Here is a 21,620-nt window from a genome sequence, read left to right as displayed (position 1 = left end):
TATCTACCCACTCGCAGATGATATAACAGCCCAGTTTCTAATAAAAATCATAAATCGCTATATGAACTTTCGAGGTGCTACCCAAAATGTTACAGGAGTTACCCCAAAAATATCAAGGGGTGTGCGTATTTTTTTTTATACGCATACAATATATTTGCAGAATAAGGAACACATTTAGAATGCTAAACTATTCAATGCAGTTTTGAACATCAACGTCACCCCACAATTAGGTGTCTACATTTCTTTTTAACACTGCTCATATCACACAGAATATGCCTGTGAATTAGGAACAGATTGCCAAGTTATGAAACCGCGCTTTGCTGCCACTTATCAATTTAGCGCTGAAAACCTTCCCCCTCCAATCCCCCCTCTTTTCATCTCCCTAGTTAGCAAAGGAAGTTACAGCAGCTCTAACTATAAATATTTATGTCGAGTTGAATAAAAAGGCGACACTGATCTAGTAGCTTTTTTTGTATTAAATTTACCTCTACAAGCACCTCAAAGACTTCAGTACGCCAGACTGCCTGCCAGCCAGATGGTTCAAGTGCCTTTTCCAAGTACTCCGCTGTGAATTCTCTAACTTCAGAGGGTTTACAGTCAGCTACATGGGAAGAAAACATTTAACAGTGAAATAAATAAGTTGCCAAAAGGCACATTCCATTTTCCAAAGTGGCGCCCTACACTGCCATGCAGTTAGATTAGGTGAAAATAGGGTACACCAACTTGGCGTTTTCCTGCTCCCTCTACATAATATTGTACTTTAGGTTGTACGTTTGGTGAAGGGGCTCATGCAGAACTACAGAGAAGTATAAACAACATGTCTCATACCTAGGGATTCTGGTTATAGGTTTTAAAATCGACAATGACCAGAAATACCGTGACTGGTCATCTTGCACTGTCAGTTAAAACCGGCAAAAACGGGAAAGAAGCCTCATTTTCTATCGAGTTACACATTTTGTAGCAGCCCAGCCACAGGTATGAGACAAAAGACAACAATGGGAAATAGACATTAAAAAAAAAGGTGGCCCAATAAACACCAAACTTAAATGTGTCTCAATGTTATATTTATGGTGAAAAATAATACTGAACAAAAATAAACAGATTACCAAAAACCTACTCGTAACTCCTAACTAGCTCTGGCCATATAGTATGTACGCCAATAATAAAACCTACTCGTAACTCCGAACTAACTCTGGTCATATAGTATGTACGCCAATAATAAAACCTACTCGTAACTCCTAACTAGCTCTGGCCATATAGTATGTACGCCAATAATAAAACCTACTCGTAACTCCTAACTAACTCTGGTCATATAGTATGTACGCCGATAATAAAACCTACTCGTAACTCCGAACTAACTCTGGTCATATAGTATGTACGCCGATAATAAAACCTACTCGTAACTCCGAACTAACTCTGGTCATATAGTATGTACGCCAATAATAAAATCTACTCGTAACTCCGAACTAACTCTGGTCATATAGTACAGCTAAACCCCGTTATAACGCGATTCGGTTATAACGCGGTTTTCCCGTGGCTCCCGTTTTTAAAAAAAAAAAAAAAAAAATATATTTTTTTAAAAAATTTTTTTTACATTTTTTTTTTTGCACACTGCACACACTCACTGCACACACACTGCTCATTGCTCACACTGCCACACTGCACACACACTGCACACTGCACACACACTGCTCATTGCTCACACTGACACACTGCACACACTCACTGCACACACACTGCTCATTGCTCACTGCCACACTGCACACACACTGCACACTGCACACACACTGCTCATTGCTCACACTGACACACTGCACACACACTGACCACACTCACGCACACTCACACACACTTACGCACACTCACAGACACTCACACACACACACTCACACACACTCACACACACACACACACACACACACACACACACACACACACACACACTTACACACACTTACACACACTTACACACACTTACACACACTTAGACACTCACACACACTCACACACACTCACACACACTCACACACACTCACACACACTTACACACACTTACACACACTTACACACTCACAGACACTCACACACACTCACACACACTCACACACACTTACACACACTTACACACACACTCAGACACTTACACACACTCACAGACACTTACCCACACTCACACACCCATATACACACACACACTTTCTCTCCCATATATACATACACACACACTCTCTCACTCTACACAGACGGGCCGCGACCAGCACCACCACCCGCTCCCCCCCCTCCTCCCGCGCAGGCAGCGGGAGCACCGGGGACAGCGGTGGGGAGAAGAAACCCCCCGCTACAACCTCCATGCAGGCAGCATGGTTCTGAGGTAAGCGGCGACCTGAGGGACATCCCCACTCCCATCTCCTGCCCCGCGGCCTGTCCCGCGGTGACAGGGGGAAGCGGGGACAGGAGGGACATCCCCGCTCCCATCTCCTGCCCCGCGGCCTGTTCCGAGGTGACAGGGGGAAGCGGGGACAGGAGAGACATCCCCGCTCCCATCTCCTGCCCCGCGGCCTGTCCCGCGGTGACAGGGGGAAGCGGGGAGCGGAGGGACATGCCCGCTCCCATCTCCTGTCCCGCGGGATGAATATGCGCTAAAGCGCGGCGGCCATTTTTTTTTCTCGCGACCCCGTTAGTAACGCGGTGGTCTCGGGGTGGACCCCGAGACCCGCGTTATAACGGGGTTTAGCTGTATGTACGCCAATAATAAAATCTACTCGTAACTCCGAACTAACTCTGGCCATATAGTATGTACGCCAATAATAAAACCTACTCGTAACTCCTAACTAACTCTGGTCATATAGTATGTACGCCGATAATAAAACCTACTCGTAACTCCGAACTAACTCTGGTCATATAGTATGTACGCCAATAATAAAACCTACTCGTAACTCTTAACTAGCTCTGGCCATATAGTATGTACGCCAATAATAAAACCTACTCGTAACTCCGAACTAACTCTGGCCATATAGTACGTACGCCAATAATAAAACCTACTCGTAACTCCGAACTAACTCTGGTCATATAGTATGTACGCCAATAATAAAACCTACTCGTAACTCCTAACTAACTCTGGTCATATAGTATGTACGCCAATAATAAAATCTACTCGTAACTCCGAACTAACTCTGGCCATATAGTACGTACGCCAATAATAAAACCTACTCGTAACTCCGAACTAACTCTGGTCATATAGTATGTACGCCAATAATAAAACCTACTCGTAACTCCGAACTAACTCTGGTCATATAGTATGTACGCCAATAATAAAATCTACTCGTAACTCCGAACTAACTCTGGCCATATAGTATGTACGCCAATAATAAAACCTACTCGTAACTCCGAACTAACTCTGGTCATATAGTATGTACGCCAATAACAAAACCGGGCTTTTATTTTCATTTGCATGTCCCGGTTAGCGATGTTATTAGAATAGATCAAGATCTAAAGAAAGGTGGATATAATTCATGGCCACACTGTGAGCTGACAGGTTTACACCGATTTAACAATAAACAATTCAGACAAAGACCTGCTCCAAACTTCTAACAATACTGTAACTCAACCGGCAAGCACATCCCAGCAAATATGCAGTATGGATTTACTTACAGCTGCAGGAAATCCACGAACCATTCATAATCGCACATCAGTTTGGACATTATTCAGTACAAGGGTCTGTTGTAAAACCTCAACATTCCAAGTATTTTTGGTGTGCCATTAAAAACCAAAGCAATAGGGGGGTAAACACCCCTTCATAAGGTTATCAAACAACGAGATAGAGATAAAGAGATGATAGAGAGAGATGAGAGACATAAAAATAAAAATAGAGAGATATATAAAAAAGACTTCCAGTTCATCATAGGAAATCAAATCTGGTTGTGCTTTAGGGTCTTACTTTGAGTGGCTGATCGGGACGGTTTCAGCCGAAATTCCCCATTGAAGTAGACGGGGAATTTTTGTCGAATACAGCTAGATAGGTGTAACAACTAAGGCCGCTCTTATAGTGCTGGTGACGGCGACACGACCGATGACGTCACCCGCGATAGTTGTAATTTGTTTTTTTAACGACGGTCGCCAATGACGTTACCAAAGGGGACGGGCCGCGGTCTCTGATTGGTTTAGAGACAGTCACATGTGACGACTATCTAAAAATAAATAAATCAAATAGACCCGGCTACCAAATGTTTTGCCACGATGTCACACCGTCGCGCTTACTGTAAGCGCTGGCGACGGAGTCAATGTATTTGTTTTCGAGCGATGTCGCGTCGCAAGGCACTATAAGCGCAGCCTAAGGCTGGGGCCATGGTAACTTCTCCCGCGCGTAGGCTGAGGGAAAGCGGGTGCCTTCTCTGGCCGTGGTGGACGGGCCGTTGTGGGCGTCCCTGATGAGGTCACGGAGTTGGTTCGCCCTCATTGGGCGTACCACTCACGTGACCCGTCTGTCGCACTGAGAAATCAGTTTAACGATTTCTCACGCAACGCGCGCCACCTCCTGCTGAATGGACGCGAACACTGCCTTAAGGCAGTCTGTTCGCTCAGCATGCGGACGCACGGTCTGCGGCACCATGGCACGAGCCTTAGGCTGCGGCCAGGCAGGGGGCAAGCACGCTGGTGCTCGTGTGCGGTGACGTCGCACGCTTTGCTGGACTGTGCGATTTATGGCCAGCTAGTTGCGCGAGCATTGGAGTCGTCTTGGGGGCGCGGCAATGACATTATGAAGCTGGTTCGCCCTCATTGGGCGAGCCGCTCATGTGAAGCGTCAGAAAGCGGCATAATCAAATTTACAAGCAGCTAAGCGCCGTGCATGCGTGGGCGTTCGCTCACGCTTGCCACACACAATGTAGCAGTGTGTTTAATCGCGGCCAGCACGAGCCCACTCAGCACCACCCTGGACGAGGCCATAGGTGGCGTCACGCTGCCACTGAGTGCGCTTGGTGCTTGCCGTTTTCACTTCAATGAAACTCTATATGGCCACGCTCACGTGGCGCTCCTGCCCGTGCGCTCTCCAAAGCTCAGCGCGCGGAGAGACAGGGAAATTTGATTTCCAAGCGCTGAGCAGGGTCACAGGACCCTTCAATGACCAATGGGGAGAGACACAGACAGACAGACAGACAGACAGAATGGGGGGAGAGAGCGAGAATGGGGAGCGCGAATGGGGAGGGAGAGAGAGAGAGACAGAATGAGGAGAGAGAGCGCGAGAGAAGTGGGAAGGGGGGGAGAGAGACAGAATGGAGAGGGAGAGAGAACGGGGGGAGAGAGACAGAAAACGGGAATACAGACAGAATGGGGGGAGAGAGATCGTATCGGGCGAGCAGAGAGAGGTAGGGAGAGAAGCGAGAAGGGGGGGGGGGGAGAGAGAGAGATGGGAAGGGGGTAGTGGGGAGAGGAGAGAAAGGAGGAGAGGTGTCTGTCTCCCCATTCTGTGTGTCTCCCCATTGGAGAATGTGACCCTCCTGTAAGCTTGGAAATCAAATTTCCTTCTCTCTCCAAGCGCTGAGCTTTGGAGAGCGTGTGCATGTACACGAGTGCCGCCATACTTATTGGGAATCACTGACGTGATCTCACCAAGCACGCTCAGCAGCAGCCTTAAGTGTAAGTGACCCAGCCATATAAACACCTGCCCTCGCCTCTGTCTCCTCTTCCCTGCTTATTGTATTAACCCATCTAATTTAATACCCACCAACCTTAAAATTCAGTTATCAAAAGAAGCATCCCAATAGCCTGTACTCACGGTTACTGTCCCACACCCTGATGTCAGGCACTGCCATCTCCTGCACTTACTCCCTCACCTGCTGTCTGTGGAAGTCTCCCAACATACCGCTTAGATTGTAAGCTCTCCGGGGCAGAGATTTCCTTTCCCATTGTCCGACTTTGCTGTGCTTATTGTATGATTATAATTCCCTGTACTGTATTGTCTTTGTGAAGCGCTGAGTGCACTGTTGGCGATATACAAATAGAGATATACATATATACATATAAAATAAGCCCCCTTAGCCTTTATTCCACTAGAACGTTCAGTGAATATCACTTTCTTCCTTGCGTTAATGCAAGGGATGGCGTTTTCTAAACCAGGACTGGCAAACGCCAGTCCTCAAGGGCCACCAACAGGTCAGGTTAAGGATATCCCTGCTTCAGCACAAGTAGCTCAATCAGTGGCTCAGTCAACGGCTGATCTACCTGTGCTAAAACAGGGATATCCTTAACACTTGACCTGTTGGTGGCCAGTGAGGATTAGAGCTGGCCCACATGATCTAAATAGATGAGAGCGTCCCCTTCGTGTTCATGAAGTTGAGGGCAGGTTCCTACCACGGGATCTCTAAACCAGCATTCGGCCTGATGCGGTCCTGAAACTTCTGTTGCATTCTGGTGGCGTGGGTATTTCAGGCCCGAAATTGTCAAGTTTAAGAACAGAGCAGAATGGGACTAACCACAAAAATGTTATATTCAAACGTGTACTGGCAGCAGCCGCCTATATATAGATACAGTGACAACACAGGCATCTGTGCACCTGCTCATTTGGCAGATCCAATTGCGGTTTCTGTTGAAGTGGAAAGATGTAAGGGCCCTGTGTATCAACGGAGAGGAAAATCTTACTTGGCAGCCGGGAAAAAATGATTTTAACCCTTCTGCTGATAGTGGGGCCAGGCGGAAAAAATGATTAAAACGATGGAATGTGTCACAATTAAGTTTGGGTCGTCCCAAAAATGTTCCCACAATATCGATATGAAGAAATTTATCGTGAAAATTTATTGCAAGAAATCTGTAAAATAAGGGTAAAAAAAATATAAAATGTTTTCATAATAAATGTTCAAAATACCATCCAAATTATTTTTTGTTACTACTGTACTAGTGAAATGTGTTTTTAAAACTAAAATCCCTTACTTCCCCTCCTTCACCCTGACCGGAGATGTGGCGGTAAGAACAGGGCAAAGAGATTCTTTGGGGGGTGAACGATGAAGGGGTGACACGATCCTGTTTACACGGACAGCTCTGCCTTCTTCAAAACTGCTCATCACTTGCTGCCTGACGGATATCAATACCACGAAGAAGAAAAATATTCCACCAGTGTCTTATTTTATGGATCGCAGTATTATTATAGTGCCTGGCTGCCCATCCAATTCACATTGATAATCCGCCATACAGCAAGCTGAAGCCCATTTTTAAAAAATCCTTAATGTGCCCATTATATTAACACTGTTTTTGCTTATCAGCCTTTATACATGGACCCCACAGTCAGTAAAGGTTCCCCAGGGTGCTCCCTTGCTCGCTGCACCCAGGGAGGTGTGTGTATGACAGGGCCCGAGAGTTTATTGGTACTGAGCTTAAATTTATATGTATATATTTTTTTTAAAGCCATATTGGTCTGGAAACGTCAGTTTTCTGTATTTTTGCCAATCCGCTACATTTTATTATGGAATGTGCATTACAGTGCGCCAATACTTTATGTCTGCCTTTCGGTATATAAAGCTCTTTTGCACTAGATATACATTTGCATTTACCGGGACTTTAGACTCTTATTTGTTTTTTCCCCCATTTGCAGATAGTGCTGGAGACACCTTTTTATATATTGTTGACTTATATGAATATATTGAGAATTAACCCCTCCTCGTGCATCTCATAATTTTTCGGTTTTGCTCACACACAGCGATGCTTTCTGAAACGCCTCTTTATTGTTCTATGGTCTCTACAACAGTTGCACAAAATAAACAAACCGTAACAAATGGCAGCGTTGCTAAGCATTAATACACCCACAAAATAAACCACTTGCCCCCACAACAGCTCCATCAACCACCATCAAAAACAGGCTACAGAAGGAGGCAAAAATATAAATAGCAAAAAAGCATTTGCCACGTCCTGTTTTGACAACTTCAGTTGTATCGTTATCGCAGAGGAGAGATTTCATTGCCAACATTGGAACTACAAATAAGATAATTGCTTTGTGTTTGACCACTATTAGTGTCACAGCTGTTTGAGTGCTGCAGGTACAATAATTTTTGCAAATAAAAGATAAAAACGAGAGTGAAATATGAAAAAGAACAAAAGAATGTCCTTACCTAGGACGTAATCTTGATAAGCCTTAAATCTTTCGTAGAACAAAAGGTTGTTTGTTTGGAACATGTCTGGAAAAAGCATATTCCTATCCGGTGACGTGGTAAAGCGTGGTAACACTGTTCCGAGTTTTTCGTAGCTTCCATAATCACTGCTGTGGTCACCCTCCTCCTGGAACAATTCTAGAGAAAACAAAGCTTTTGAGGGACATAAAACGGCTCGATCCTCTATTCGGTCAGTTAGATAATTAGTGCTGGAGAAGTAACTGTTCATTCCAAGAACATGTGGGGGAGTGTGTGCGTGGGGGGGGGGGCAGGGTAGGAGGAAGATGGGGTTCCGTTGGGGTCTAATAGTTTAAGGTTTCTGTACCTATAAGAAAGTGGGCAGACAAGGTGGGCCAAGTGATTTTTTACCAGTCGGCAGTTTCTCAGTTTCTCAAAAAGCAACAAACAAAAAAAAAAATTCTATAACAATGATTGTATCTATAAACAGAATATTCCATATCTAATGACAAATATCACAATACAACAATATATTTGCCCCTTTAAGCACACCAACAGTAAACAGGCAATTGGAAAAGTGGAGACCTAATCTTAGAACCTAAATAGAGTATAACTAGAAGACATGCACTTGTTCCAACAATATATAATTACCTGCCAAATCATGGTTTTCAATCACGAGAGACAAACAGCAAGCACTAAATCCCACAATATAAACATGCAAGGTGCATTTAAACATAATTCAGGTTGGTTAGGCAGTGTTTGCGCTAGTGGGCAAAACACCAATTACTGTACTAAAATTAAAAAAAAGCCAATATGTCATTGTAAAAAATAAATGTGTCATTTCTGAACGCTCCGAGTCCGGTAAATGGAACATCTTTTCTCGTAGTGAGACTTACGGCCTCCGTGACCACGGACCAACAGCCTGAAGTCTGCGATTGGTCTGCGGCCCCCGAAAACAGTATAGTTTGCGGCCCAGGAGGATTAAATCAGTGTTAATCGTCCCGGGTCAGACTGCGCAATACCTGCGCAGGAGAGAAAAAAAGTCTACACGTGTCCGTTCAATTTGGGGGAAAAAGCTGTGCCAAATATCAAAAGTTACTAAAATCCCCTGAATGCCTCGATAAGAAAAAATATATATTATATTTATTATTCCACAATGACAATGTATACACCAACATAAAGGAATTCTGCAAACCCGGATCTGTCACAAAGATCTTATAATGTAATTTTAGTACCCGAGGCACAGGGAGATTATTGGATTTACCGACGGTCAAGAGTCGACACTGGGATTCAAACTGAATTAACCAAAGTCAAAGGCAGCGACATTACCACGGAGCAACTTCTTCAGCCCTATCGTTACCTTTATAAGAAGCACTATCCACACAACAGTGCAGAGCTATAGACGCCACAAGCATCGGCATCCAAATTACTGCTCTTATATTCAATATTATACGAGTGGCCTGCCAAAAACCAAGGCCTAATGTAACTTTGCGGCTGTAAGGAGTGGAATATCCTTTACACTATGGAACAATCATGTGAAACAACATCTCCGCCCTGGCATACCTGGATATCTGTTTGTACTATTACTCAGTCAAATCAAAGCTCTATGCAAGAAACATGTTGGTGGCAGAGATCTTATCCAACAGAACTTCGTTGTGTGGATAGTATGCAACAGAGATGTAAGTAAGTAGGTTTATGTTATATAAACGGTAATCTGACCCCAACCATAGTGTACCTATGTTTATTAACCACCACCGACTACACCCTTCTACTGCACTTTTTCACAAAGCATTCTGCACAGATACCATGGATATCAACTCAGTTTAATTCCCACCAGCTAACTTTGTAGGTTTCCAACAATATATTGTAAGCAATGATTACTTTGCCTGGTGTCCCTGCTTTGTATCACATCCCCCTGCTTCCCACACTATAATCGCACACTGTTTCTGGGCTGCATTAGTGAAGAATAAAACAAAGGATTACAGACTCTAAAATCTCAATTTCTGGAAGTTGCTGGGGCGCACTGCAGTTCATCTTGGCAGTAAAGAGATAAATCGCAAGCATAGCTCAGTGGTAATGTCACCGCATCTGAAGTGGGTGAACCCAGTTTCAATCCCACTGCCAGCACCTTGCGACCTTGGGCAAGTCACTATCTCCCCTGCGCTTCAGGTGCCAAAAACGAGATTGGAAGCTCTACGTGCCTGAAAACGTCTAATGTAAAGTGCTGCGTACAGAGCACTAAAGAAAAGATAACGATGCATTATACCAAAATAGAAGAAGGCACAGGTACTCTGATTCTTCGATCAATTGATAGTGTTGGAGGTGGTGCAAGCTGAGGCTGCGATTATACTGGCGTGCGACCATGTGACATCACGCGCAACCTGCACTGCAGGGGTAGCTGTGATGTCACGTGAGCAGTCCGTCCTCATTGGCTGAACCGTTCACATGACGAGGCCGTCGCGCTCCAAAACAAATTTCAGTTGGCTCCTCACCAATCTGTGGCTCCGTAACTCTTGGTCGTGCGCGCTCCTTCATTGGCCGCTATTAGTTTGTTACGGCACTGTGCGCCGCGAGTATAAAACCGCAGCCTTATCTGTGTAGGGATCCCACTAATACATGCAAAGTAACCAAACATTGAAGGTAACCGGTCATAAAAAAAACAAGAATTAGTAAATGCAACTACCGAATGGGCTTAGACCCCTTACATGTTTCCATTCTGCAGAAAGATACACAGAACAAGATGCGGAATTAATTCTAGTGCGAAGCAACACCTTGACCCTTTGATTCTTAAAATGCATAACCAAACTACTGACTTAGCGACACGTTTGTAGCTAAAAAAAAAAAAAAAGAATCCAGAACATACTACAGGAATCAGATGGTTATTGCACATTCCCTAAAAATATGGGACAAAAAGGTGTAGATAGAATTGTCTTGTCTATCCCCTCGCCAAGGACACCGATTAGGTCCAACCCTGACTTTGCCCCAGCCAACCAATCAAACGTATATAGGATTTGGAGCAGTAAGGGTCTAACAAACCTTAAAAAGATATACAGAAAGCTGATAAAATCATATACATTCCCTGAACAGTGAGGAATACCAAGCACGCACCTGCATCAATACTTACAGCTGAGACACGGTCACCTCGCTACAGCCAAACAAAAATATAAGCAGGCCTCTTACCGCCTTTGAGAATATGTACCAGGCAAGAGAGTATCACAAGGGTACAATTGCTCAACTATACCAGATTCTATTACTGCAACACAATGAGCAAGCAAATATTGATTTTTTTAGATATTAGATATTTTAGATTGTGAAAAAGACATTGGTAGACCCCTGGAAGCAGAGGGGTGGGAAGATATAGTTACATAGTTACATAGTAGATGAGGTTGAAAAAAGACGTACGTCCATCAAGTTCAACCTATGCTAAATTTAGACAACAGATACTTTATTCTATATCTATACTTACTTATTGATCCAGAGGAAGGCAAACAAAAAACCCCATTAAGGGGAAACATTAATTCCTTCCTGACTCCAAGAATTGGCAATCGGATTAATCCCTGGATCAACATCCTTCCCATGAATACTTATTTGGTATATCCCTGTATACCTTTCCCATCTAAAAAGATGTCCAACCTTTTTTTGAACAAATCTATTGCATCTGCCATCACAGTCTCCATGGGTAATGAATTCCACATTTTAAGTGCCCTTACTGTAAAGAACCCTTTCCTTTGTTGCTGGTGAAATTTCCTTTCCTCCAACCTTAAAGGATGGCCCCGAGTCCTTTGTACTGCCCGTGGGATGAATAGTTCTTTTGAAAGCTCCTTGTATTGTCCCTGAATATATTTTTATATAGTTATCATATCCCCTCTTAGACGCCTCTTTTCTAATGTAAATAAATCTAATTTAGCTAGCCTCTCCTCATAAGTTAGAATGTCCATCCCCTTCATTAATTTGGTGGCTCTTCTCTGCACTCTCTCTAGTTCCATAATGTCTTTTCTTAGGATTGGTGCCCAAAATTGTACTCCATATTCAAGGTGTGGTCTTACTAATGCTTTGTAAAGGGGCATAATTATGTTTACTTCCCTTCCATCCATTGCCCGTTTGATGCAAGATAAGATCTTGTTTGCCTTCGCAGCTACTGCATGACATTGGGCACTATTGCTAAGCCTGCTGTCTACAAGCACTCCTAAATCCTTCTCCATCAAGGATTCCCCCAATATATCTCCATTTAATTTGTAAGTCGCCTTTTTATTCTTGCATCCCAAATGCATAACCTTACATTTATCTGTATTAAACCTCATTTGCCATTTACCTGCCCACGTTTCCAGTCTCTCCAAGTCCTTCTGAAGAGAAATTACATCCTGCTCTGATTCTATTACCTTACACAATTTAGTATCATCAGAAAAGATGGAGACTTTGCTCTTGATCCCAACCTCAAGGTCATTAATAAACAAGTTAAAAAGCAGGGGTCCCAGTACCGATCCTTGAGGTACTCCACTCACGACTTTAGCCCAACCTGAAAAAGTTCCATTTATGACAGCCCTCTGTTGTCTGTCCTTTAACCAGTTTTTAATCCAGGTGCATATATTATTACTGAGTCCAATTTTCTTTATTTTGTACACCAACCTCTTGTGTGAAACCGTATCAAAAGCCTTTGCAAAATCTAAGTAGACCACATCAACTGCATTACCCTGGTCTAAATTACTACTTACCTCCTCAAAGAAACAAATAAGGTTAGTTTGGCAAGATCTAGCCTTCATAAATCCATGCTGACTATTACTAATAATTTTGTTTTCCATTAGGTATTCCTGAATATTATCCCGTATTAAACCTTCAAGTAGTTTCCCTACTATTGAAGTCAGGCTTACAGGTCTGTAATTCCCCGGGTGTGATCTAGCTCCCTTTTTAAATATAGGCACCACATCTGCTTTACGCCAATCTTGTGGTACTGAGCCTGTGGAAATGGAGTCCTTGAATATTAAATATAATGGTTTTGATATTACTGAGCTTAACTCCTTGAGAACTCTTGGATGTATGCCATCGGGGCCAGGTGCCTTATTTACATACATTTTTTCAAGTCGTTTATGAACTTCTTCCTCAGTTAACCAATTGGTCATTAATATGGAGGTTGTGGCTTCCTCCTGTGGCGCTACTATTGAACTTGATTCTTCCCTGGTAAACACAGAGGCAAAGAATTTGTTTAATACCTCTGCTTTTTCCTTATCTCCAATAATCTGCCTACCCATCTCACACTGAAAGGGTCCTATATTTTCTTTTCTCATTTTTTTGTTATTAAGGTACTTAAAGAACTTTATAGGGTTGACCTTACTTTCTATTGCAATCCTTTTTTCATTATCCATTTTTGCTAATTTAATTGCCCTTTTGCAATTTTTGTTACATTCCTTATCATTCTGATACGATGTCTCTGTCCCTTCTGACTTAAAGAATCTAAACGCCTTCCTCTTCTTGTCCATTTCCTCCCCTACCTGTTTATTTAGCCACATTGGTTTTGACTTATTTCTTTTATGCTTATTACCCAAGGGTATACACTGATAAGTGTGCTTTTCTAACAATGTTTTAAAGACTGCCCATTTATCTTCTACATTTTTCCCTGCAAAAACATCATCCCATTGTATTACTACTAGATTAGACCTCAGTTTATTAAAATCTGCCTTTCTAAAGTTTAAAGTCTTTGTTGAACCCAAGTAATCTGTTTTTTGATAATTTATTTCAAATGAGACCATGTTATGATCACTGTTACCCAAATGTTCCAAAACTTGAATATTTGTTATTACTTCTACATTGTTTGATATGACAAAATCCAGAACTGCCCCTCTCCTGGTTGGTTCCTCAATAATTTGGGTCATATAATTATCTTTAAGTACCCCCAAAAACCTGTTTCCTTTTGTTGTAATGCTAATCTCATTGCCCCAGTCTATGTCTGGATAATTAAAATCCCCCATTATGCAAACATGACCCAGTTTTGATGCCTTCTCCATTTGCAAATGTATTTTAGCTTCCTCAATCTCACAGATATTTGGTGGTTTATAGCATATTCCCACAAACATTTTCTTTATACTTTTACCTCCACTGCTAATTTCTATCCACAAGGTCTCTATATTTTCATCATTCCCTTAATAGACATCATCCCTTATAATAGGTTTTAGATCTGGTTTAACATATAGACATACTCCACCTCCCCTTCTATTTGTTCGATCCTTCCAAAAAAGAGAATACCCCTTTAAATTAACTGTCCAGTCATGAGTTTCATCCCACCATGTTTCAGTAATGCCTATGATATCATACTGCTCCCTTGTAGCTATTAATTCAAGCTCCCCCATTTTATCTGTCAGGCTTCTTGCATTAGCAAGCATGCATTTAAGTTTTTTTTCAGCCTGTACTTTTATCTTATCTGCTCCTTCCTTTCTGCTCCCACTTGGTTTAGTCTTTAGAAGTTTTCTAGTATTATCTCTATTTACTATGGGTATCTCACTGCTTGTCAAACTTGCACTTGCCCCCATTCTACCTCCATACCACCTTGTATCCTCATCTATTCCATTTAGTTCATTATCTGTTTCATTCCCCTCCCCTCTCCATCCTAGTTTAAAATCTCCTCCAACCTTTTTAGCATTCTCCCCCCTAGCACAGAAGATCCCTCTTCATTGAGGTGCAATCCGTCCCTAGAATATAGATGGCACCTCTCAGAAAAGGAGTCCCAGTGCTCTAAAAACCCAAACCCCTCCTTCCTACACCACTTTCTTAGACATGCATTAACCTCCCTGATCTCCGACTGTCTCCCTGCGGTAGCGCATGGCACTGGTAGTATTTCAGAAAATACTACCTTGGAGGTCCTTGCCTTAAGCTTTTGGCCTTGATCCCTGTAATCATTTTTTAGGACCCTCCATCTTTCTCTAACTTTGTCATTGGTGTCAACATGTACCAAGACAGCCGTGTCAATCCCAGCCCCCCCCCCCCCCCCCCAACAATCTGTCTACCCGATCCGCAATGTGCCGAACCCGAGCACCCGGGAGACAAACTGTTCGGTTCATGCGGTCCCGGCAACAGATTGCCCTATCTACCTTCCTAATAATGGAGTCCCCTACCACCACAAACTTTCTTTGCATCTGAGCATCCTGAGTCCCCACTGTGCTGGAGGAACTATTCCCCTGGCTGCTAGAGGAATTAGTCTCCCCCAGCGTTGCCATTTCTGCCCCAACATTCCCAATATCTTCACTCAACAGGGCAAATCTATTGAGATGTGTCAGCTCAGAAACGACCTGCCTCTCCCTGTTGCCCCTGCTTCCCCTTCTGTCACCCAGCTACCTACCTGCTCCTCACTAACAGCAACTAAGCTACCTACCTGCTCCTCACTAAAAGCGCCACCATCTGCACCACTAGTCAAAGCAAGGGCCTGCTCAGTGAGCTCTAATTCCCTTTCAAGATTGCCAATGTCCCTCAATATTGCAAATTGCCTCTTCAGATCAGCAATCTCTGATTCTAAAGAGACCACCTGCTCACACCTCTCACAGCGGTATGCTCCTTGGAACAGCTGCTCCAAGTGCACATACATGTGGCAAGATGTGCATTGAGTGGCATTTTCTATCCTGCTCATTCTAGCAACTATGAAGTTTAGAAGTACTAACAGTAAACTGTACTTCAATAAACTAAACCTTGTTTAACTGCTTCCTTGTTCAAACTGCTTCTGGTTCTAACTGCACACACTTTAATCAACCAGCACTTCAATAAACCACACAGATCAATCAGTACACGCACGCAATCATATCTTTTCATACATCTTTATATTGTTATTGCATTACTTTTGGACCAAAAATAAATACAAATGCATAACCCAGCACACATGTAAGACCAAACAAACGCAAGTGATAAGGGAGTGTTAAATGTAGGTAACCGGCGTATTCAAGGATTAATAATAATAATAATAGCATGTTCTTGTATAGCGCTGCTAGTTGTACGCAGCGCTTTACAGAGACATTTTTGCAGGCACAGGTCCATGCCCCATGGAGCTTACAATCTACGTTTTTGGTGCCTGAGGCACAGGGAGATAAAGTGACTTGCCCAAGGTCACAAGGACCCGACACCGGGAATTGAACCAGGCTCCCCTGCTTCAAGCTCTCAGTGGCAGTCAGTGTTGTTACTGAGCCATTCCCTCTCCCTACACACTAAGTGGGCTGACATATGAGCCAAGATTTGATCCAGACATCGCCTTATATTCTTTCTGAAACAGTGTACACTACATAATCCCTTCCTTTTTTTTTTGGTAATCCTGCTCCTTCTGGATTTTGCGGAGAGCTGTGTTAAGTAGAGGACTTTGGGAAACAAGTCCTCACCTGGGGTTTTGGGCATCATTCACCCTTACTTTTACAAAGTTCCCAGTTATATCACTTTGGTCCAATAATATTTTTATGTTGTGTGAAAGCGCCGTCTAATATCACTTTGTGGGTGAAATATATGAATGCCATAACCAGTAAATGGCCAGTGACACAGAAATTGACCCAATAAATCAACTCTTCCTAAAAGAAGAAAATTGATGTGAATTCTTGTCCGCACATGAAAACAAGTTGGGTGTACATAATTTAGCCTTTATGGTATACTAACCGACAGCTGTATTACGCCCTAAGTGAATTCACTTAAAAAATGCCTGCAAAGGCAAAAAAAAGAGAGATAGCTTGCATACCTATGTACGGTCAAAGAAAGCAAAAAAAAGGTTGGGGGTGGGAACACTGAGGGCTAAGAAATGGGCAAAACAAAGCAAAGGTCTAGGATTTTACAACAAGCTGTAACTGGATTAACTGGGTGCACTGTACTTTGCCGCTGCGCGTGTATATATTACACACAGTGAGCCCGGCGCATATACATACACACGTGTGTGTGTGTGTGTGTGTGTGTGTGTGTGTGTGTGTGTGTGTGTGTGTGTGTGTGTGTGTGTGTGTGTGTGTGTGTGTGTGTGTGTGTGTGTGTGTGTGTGTATATATATATATATATATATGTAGAGGTATCAGTACCGTGTTAGCCGAGCTTCAATAATAAAAATTGAAAGCATTTCGTTAGCCACAGAACGGTATCATCTATTTATTTTTTGATATATATATTTTTTTTTTACACACAGTGAGCCTGGCACAGAATGCTGTGCCTTTAACCTTCATCTTCATTTTATAAATGAGCCAAATGCTGTTATTCTAATGACAGCCCGCTGCCTGAAGGATTTAGAAGTGTGTTCCACCCTACTCTGCAGTAAGTTTCATGTAACAACCATTTCAAAACCAGATGACTATCAGCAAACACCAAGCACATTTATTTGCACTGCTATTCTATTTTGATGGGCATGTGTTTGGAGTCAGTTTTAATAACTATGCTGAGGTTTCACACTCATTTACACAGCAAACCACTTAATTTTGTTAGAATCTCGTGTGCAATTAAGTCTTTGCAAATCTTTACGAAGAGAAAAAAAAAAGTCTACATTTGCCCTGCAGTCGATGACACCAAGTTCTAATGGCCTGGCACACAGTCAATAAATACACGAGTCCCGGGCATAGCAAGCAGATGTAGCCTTGGTAAATTAAGTCATTACATAGTGTCTGGTTTATGTTTTTGACAACATTTATTACTAGCAGATCTAAAACCCTTCCACACTATTTTGGCAGCACATACTGGCAGTGAATAATGGTTTCTTCTTTAGCAATGAAGACCGGAATGGAAACATTTGTCTTTCAAAAACTAACATTAAGAAAAGTGCCAAGTGTCCCCATGTTATTTTATTGCAAAGTTTGCCCTTGACTTCAAATGCATGAATATGCCGTTTGTATGCAGACTACATCGGGCGAGAAATTTCCCCAAAGTGCGACAAAAACAGAACGGAGATGTTAAAATATCTGAAAATCGAGCAAGAAAAGTATTTGGTAGTTTGTGTTATGACAGAAGTGGTAGTGCTTGGTAGGACAAAAATGAACTAAGGACAGCAGCATGTTTAATAGGATGGGAAAAAAAAGCTGATCGTAAAGAAAAAAATATAAATACACTTTTTAGATTATGTCCACAGTAATAATAATTAAAAAAAAGCTTTCGGAGGTTTTCACAATCTTTATGTAATATCTTGCTGATCACTGTTTGCCAGTCCTCAAAGTCACTGCAACACTGTTATTCTGGCTTTGTTTGCAAAGTAATTACAGTGCCATCATTAGTCAAACAAATAAAGAAATAGCAGATAGCCCAGGCAGGGGTGTGTGCTATGTTCGGCTGCGTCCATAGAGCAGACTGTGCGGACACGTCCATAGAGGGGCAGACCAGTGTCCGCACGCTGAGGGATCAGACTGCCTAAAGGCAGTGATCGCGTCTATACAGCGTGCGGGCGCAGAAGTATGAGGGGGTGCGCGATGCGCATTAAATCAGTCGAAACTGATTTCTGGCGCAATAGGGCGGTCACATGAGCGAGACGTCAGTGGCCCGCCAATAGATACAGCCCCGGACAGCGCGAGTACTAAGGCCCGGGAAAGCACCCGCTTTCCTTCAGCCACCGCACGGCTGCATTGTCTATGGACGCAGCCTTTGGCCCCGCTCACACAGCACGCTACACGACATGCGCGTGTTCGTCACAGACTCCTGGCGGCCAATGGTAGTGTTCAGTATTAAAACTACCATTGGCTGCAAAGTACAGCGTCGACGCTGCTGCAGTCGCGGGAGTCTTTCAATCTGTGATCTCCGGCTGCAGCAGCGTGATGTCAGTTTCAGCAGCCAATGTCCAGACGTTTACATTGATTGGCTGCTGAAATTGAGACCCGCAGTGAAATCGGAGGGTAGGGTCCCTATGGCCCTTCTATGGAGATGGGCCACCTGCAACCGTCTGTGTGCAATAGGGGCAGGGGCAGAATAATAAACGGTGAATAAAAATACATTCATCCATCCTGCCTGCCCCCAACCCCCACCCAAGCTCCATAGCACTGTCCGGCTGTGATCTTTTCCAGCGCCAGCACATCCTCCAGGGTGATGTGGGGCTGTGTGAGCAGTTGATCCTCTGCACTGCCCGCCGCGACCCAACTTCTGCAGCCTGAGCACAGATCGCTGGGCTGCAGGAGCGCACGGCCGTAGCAGTAAACAGTAAAGCATATAGCAAATGGAAATATTACTGTATGCTCATTTGCATGTCTTAGACAGGTTTGCAGCCCTGCCTTTCACCATTATCACCCAGCTTACAGTGCTTCCACTGCCGCAAGGGATTCTGGGAAGTGACATGCAAATGAGCACACGGTGCCACCTTTTGCTTCAGGAGGAAGAATCTGTCAGGCTCGTGGTGGTCAGTCCAGACGCGGAGAGCAGTGGAATAGTGGAGCGGGGTTCCAGTCATCAAGTCGAGCATGAGTATATATCTCATAACACGCATTAACTATTTCTTTGTTTGTTTTAATTTGTGAATTTTGGATATTATTACATTTGTTTTTAGCAGTAATGCACTAGGATTGGATCTCTCATAATATATATATACAGGCATACCCCGGTTTAAGGACACTCACTTTAAGGACACTCGCGAGTAAGTACATATCGCCCAATAGGCAAACGACAGCTCACGCATGCACCTGTCAGCACGTCCTGAACAGCAATACCGGCTCCCTACCTGTACCGAAGCTGTGCGCAAGCGGGGAGACTATAGAGCCTGTTACACATGCGTTATTTACATCAGTTATGACGATTGCAGTACAGTACATGCATCAATAAGTGGGGAAAATGTAGTGCTTCACTTTAAGTACATTTTCGCTTTACATACATGCTCCGGTCCCATTGCGTACGTTAATGCGGGGTATGCCTGTAGTAACCCAGGCAGGGGTGTGTGATATATATATATATATATATATATATAACCCAGGCAGGGTGTGCGCTGGACACCCCTCCCGAGGCGGGTCACATGCTGCACCCTCTCAGACCCCCGCTCGGGATCCCTCTGTTACCTTGTTTTACACTCTCCAGGTCCCCCAGAATCGCGGTGTCTCCTTCCGCCTCAATCAGGGGCATCACTTCCACAGCTTCCCCCGCCATCCGTTCCGAGCAGCGCCCGCGGCTCCCCCCGGCTCAGGCAGCCCCGGCACAGCCCCGGCTCAGGCAGCCCCGGCACAGTCCCGGCTCAGGCAGTCCCGGCTCAGCCGCGCGATCACAGTCCCGGCTCAGCCGCGCGCTCACTTCCAATCACTTTCAAATTTTCCCGGTTCTTCGCTTCTCTCTGACGTCGGCGTATTCTTCGCTGCTGATTGGCTGCTGCCTTCCGTACACAGACATGTCTCTTGGAGTGTAAGAGCAGAGTGTGCAGAGTGCAGCGCCACCTGCTGGCGGGGGGGAGTGTCAATGGGAAAATTAATATGCTGGATTGTATGTAACGCGCGTGCGTGTGCGTGTGCACGTGCGCGTGCACAATATGTATTGGCACTGAAAAACTTCATATTTTACCCTTTCGTGCTTTCATGCTATTAAAGTGGCCAGGAAAGTATTTAAAGAATGCAATGCTGTATTTTTATGTTTCTGCACTTCTATACTTCGATACATCATTGTATTGATTTATTTCTATGTATTATACACAATGTATCACCCTGTTAGAAGTGTTGCCATGAATGCTATTTTGTAGCATAATCACTCTTGTTATGGTGTGTTGACACAATGTGCATATATGCATGAATCAAACTCATGATGACTGTGATTGGTTCCAATACAAGAGGTCACACTTGGTGAATGCTTATATAATTTATTCACTTAGCTGTAGGGTTCTTAATTAACAGCTTTATTCTGACCATCGCTTTACAATACCTACAATACCTACGCTGTTTTGTTTGCCATCTCCAGGATGACTGGATGGACTTTCTACCTTTTTAGCTGAGTTTTCGTACAATAACTCACATCATTGCTCAACACAGAAAAGTCCTTTCTTCTCAAATTTTGGATTTTATCCAACTTTTATTTCTTGTCTTCCATCTTCGGGTCCCATTTCAGCAGTTACATAGAAACTTGAGATGCTGCAAGATGTCCAGGAGACCCTCAAAGAGACTCTTCGCGAGGCTCAAGTACGATACAAAAAAGTAGCAGACCAACACCGCAGACCCTACCCAAAGTTTCACGTTGGGGATAAAGTCGGCTGTCAACCAGAAATCTATGATTAAAGGTTCCAACCATTAAATTGGGACAAAAATTCATGATGCAAAATGACCCAAGTTTTTGGACACGATGCAAGAATACTTTTCTATTGCTCCAATTACATGGTGACACTTGAGGATTGCAGAGTACATTTTGCCTTTTAGCCGAATTACTTTGTGTGTCACTACTTTAAAAACCCTTAGAGAAGTACAAAGAACATTTGTAAGTAACCAAAGGTGTACCGATAATGGATAAGTATGAAGACATCAGTCAAATTGGGCTGTAACACATCCAACTTAGATTGTAAGCTCTCAGGCAGGGAATCCTATTTCTAATGTTACTTTTATGTATAACGCTCTTATTCCCATTATGGGTAATATTATTATCTCACGTGTATTA

General features: G+C 43.5%; 1 protein-coding gene across 2 annotated transcripts in view; it reads right to left on the bottom strand.

Annotated features, from left to right (window-relative positions):
- SHCBP1 (SHC binding and spindle associated 1) overlaps positions 1-20,215 on the bottom strand; it is a 41,581-nt gene extending 21,366 nt beyond the window's left edge. Inside the window, exons 1-3 of one of the 2 annotated variants that reach the window (XM_075576288.1) lie at positions 20,051-20,215; positions 8,097-8,273; positions 486-601 (exon numbers count right to left, since the gene is read on the bottom strand). In XM_075576288.1, coding sequence (XP_075432403.1) covers positions 486-601; positions 8,097-8,273; positions 20,051-20,138 — 381 coding nt within the window. In that variant the 5' untranslated portion in view covers positions 20,139-20,215. Of the gene's footprint in view, positions 1-485; positions 602-5,831; positions 5,979-8,096; positions 8,274-20,050 lie in introns of those variants that run through there. The other variant, XM_075576289.1, reaches the window with a different exon arrangement.
- Positions 20,216-21,620: the final 1,405 nt, after the last annotated feature.

Source organism: Ascaphus truei, chromosome 19 (assembly GCF_040206685.1).
Source record: "Ascaphus truei isolate aAscTru1 chromosome 19, aAscTru1.hap1, whole genome shotgun sequence".
Lineage (NCBI taxonomy): Eukaryota > Metazoa > Chordata > Amphibia > Anura > Ascaphidae > Ascaphus > Ascaphus truei.
The sequence above is the reverse complement of the archived record's forward strand: the minus strand, read 5'-3'. Positions and strand labels throughout refer to the sequence as shown.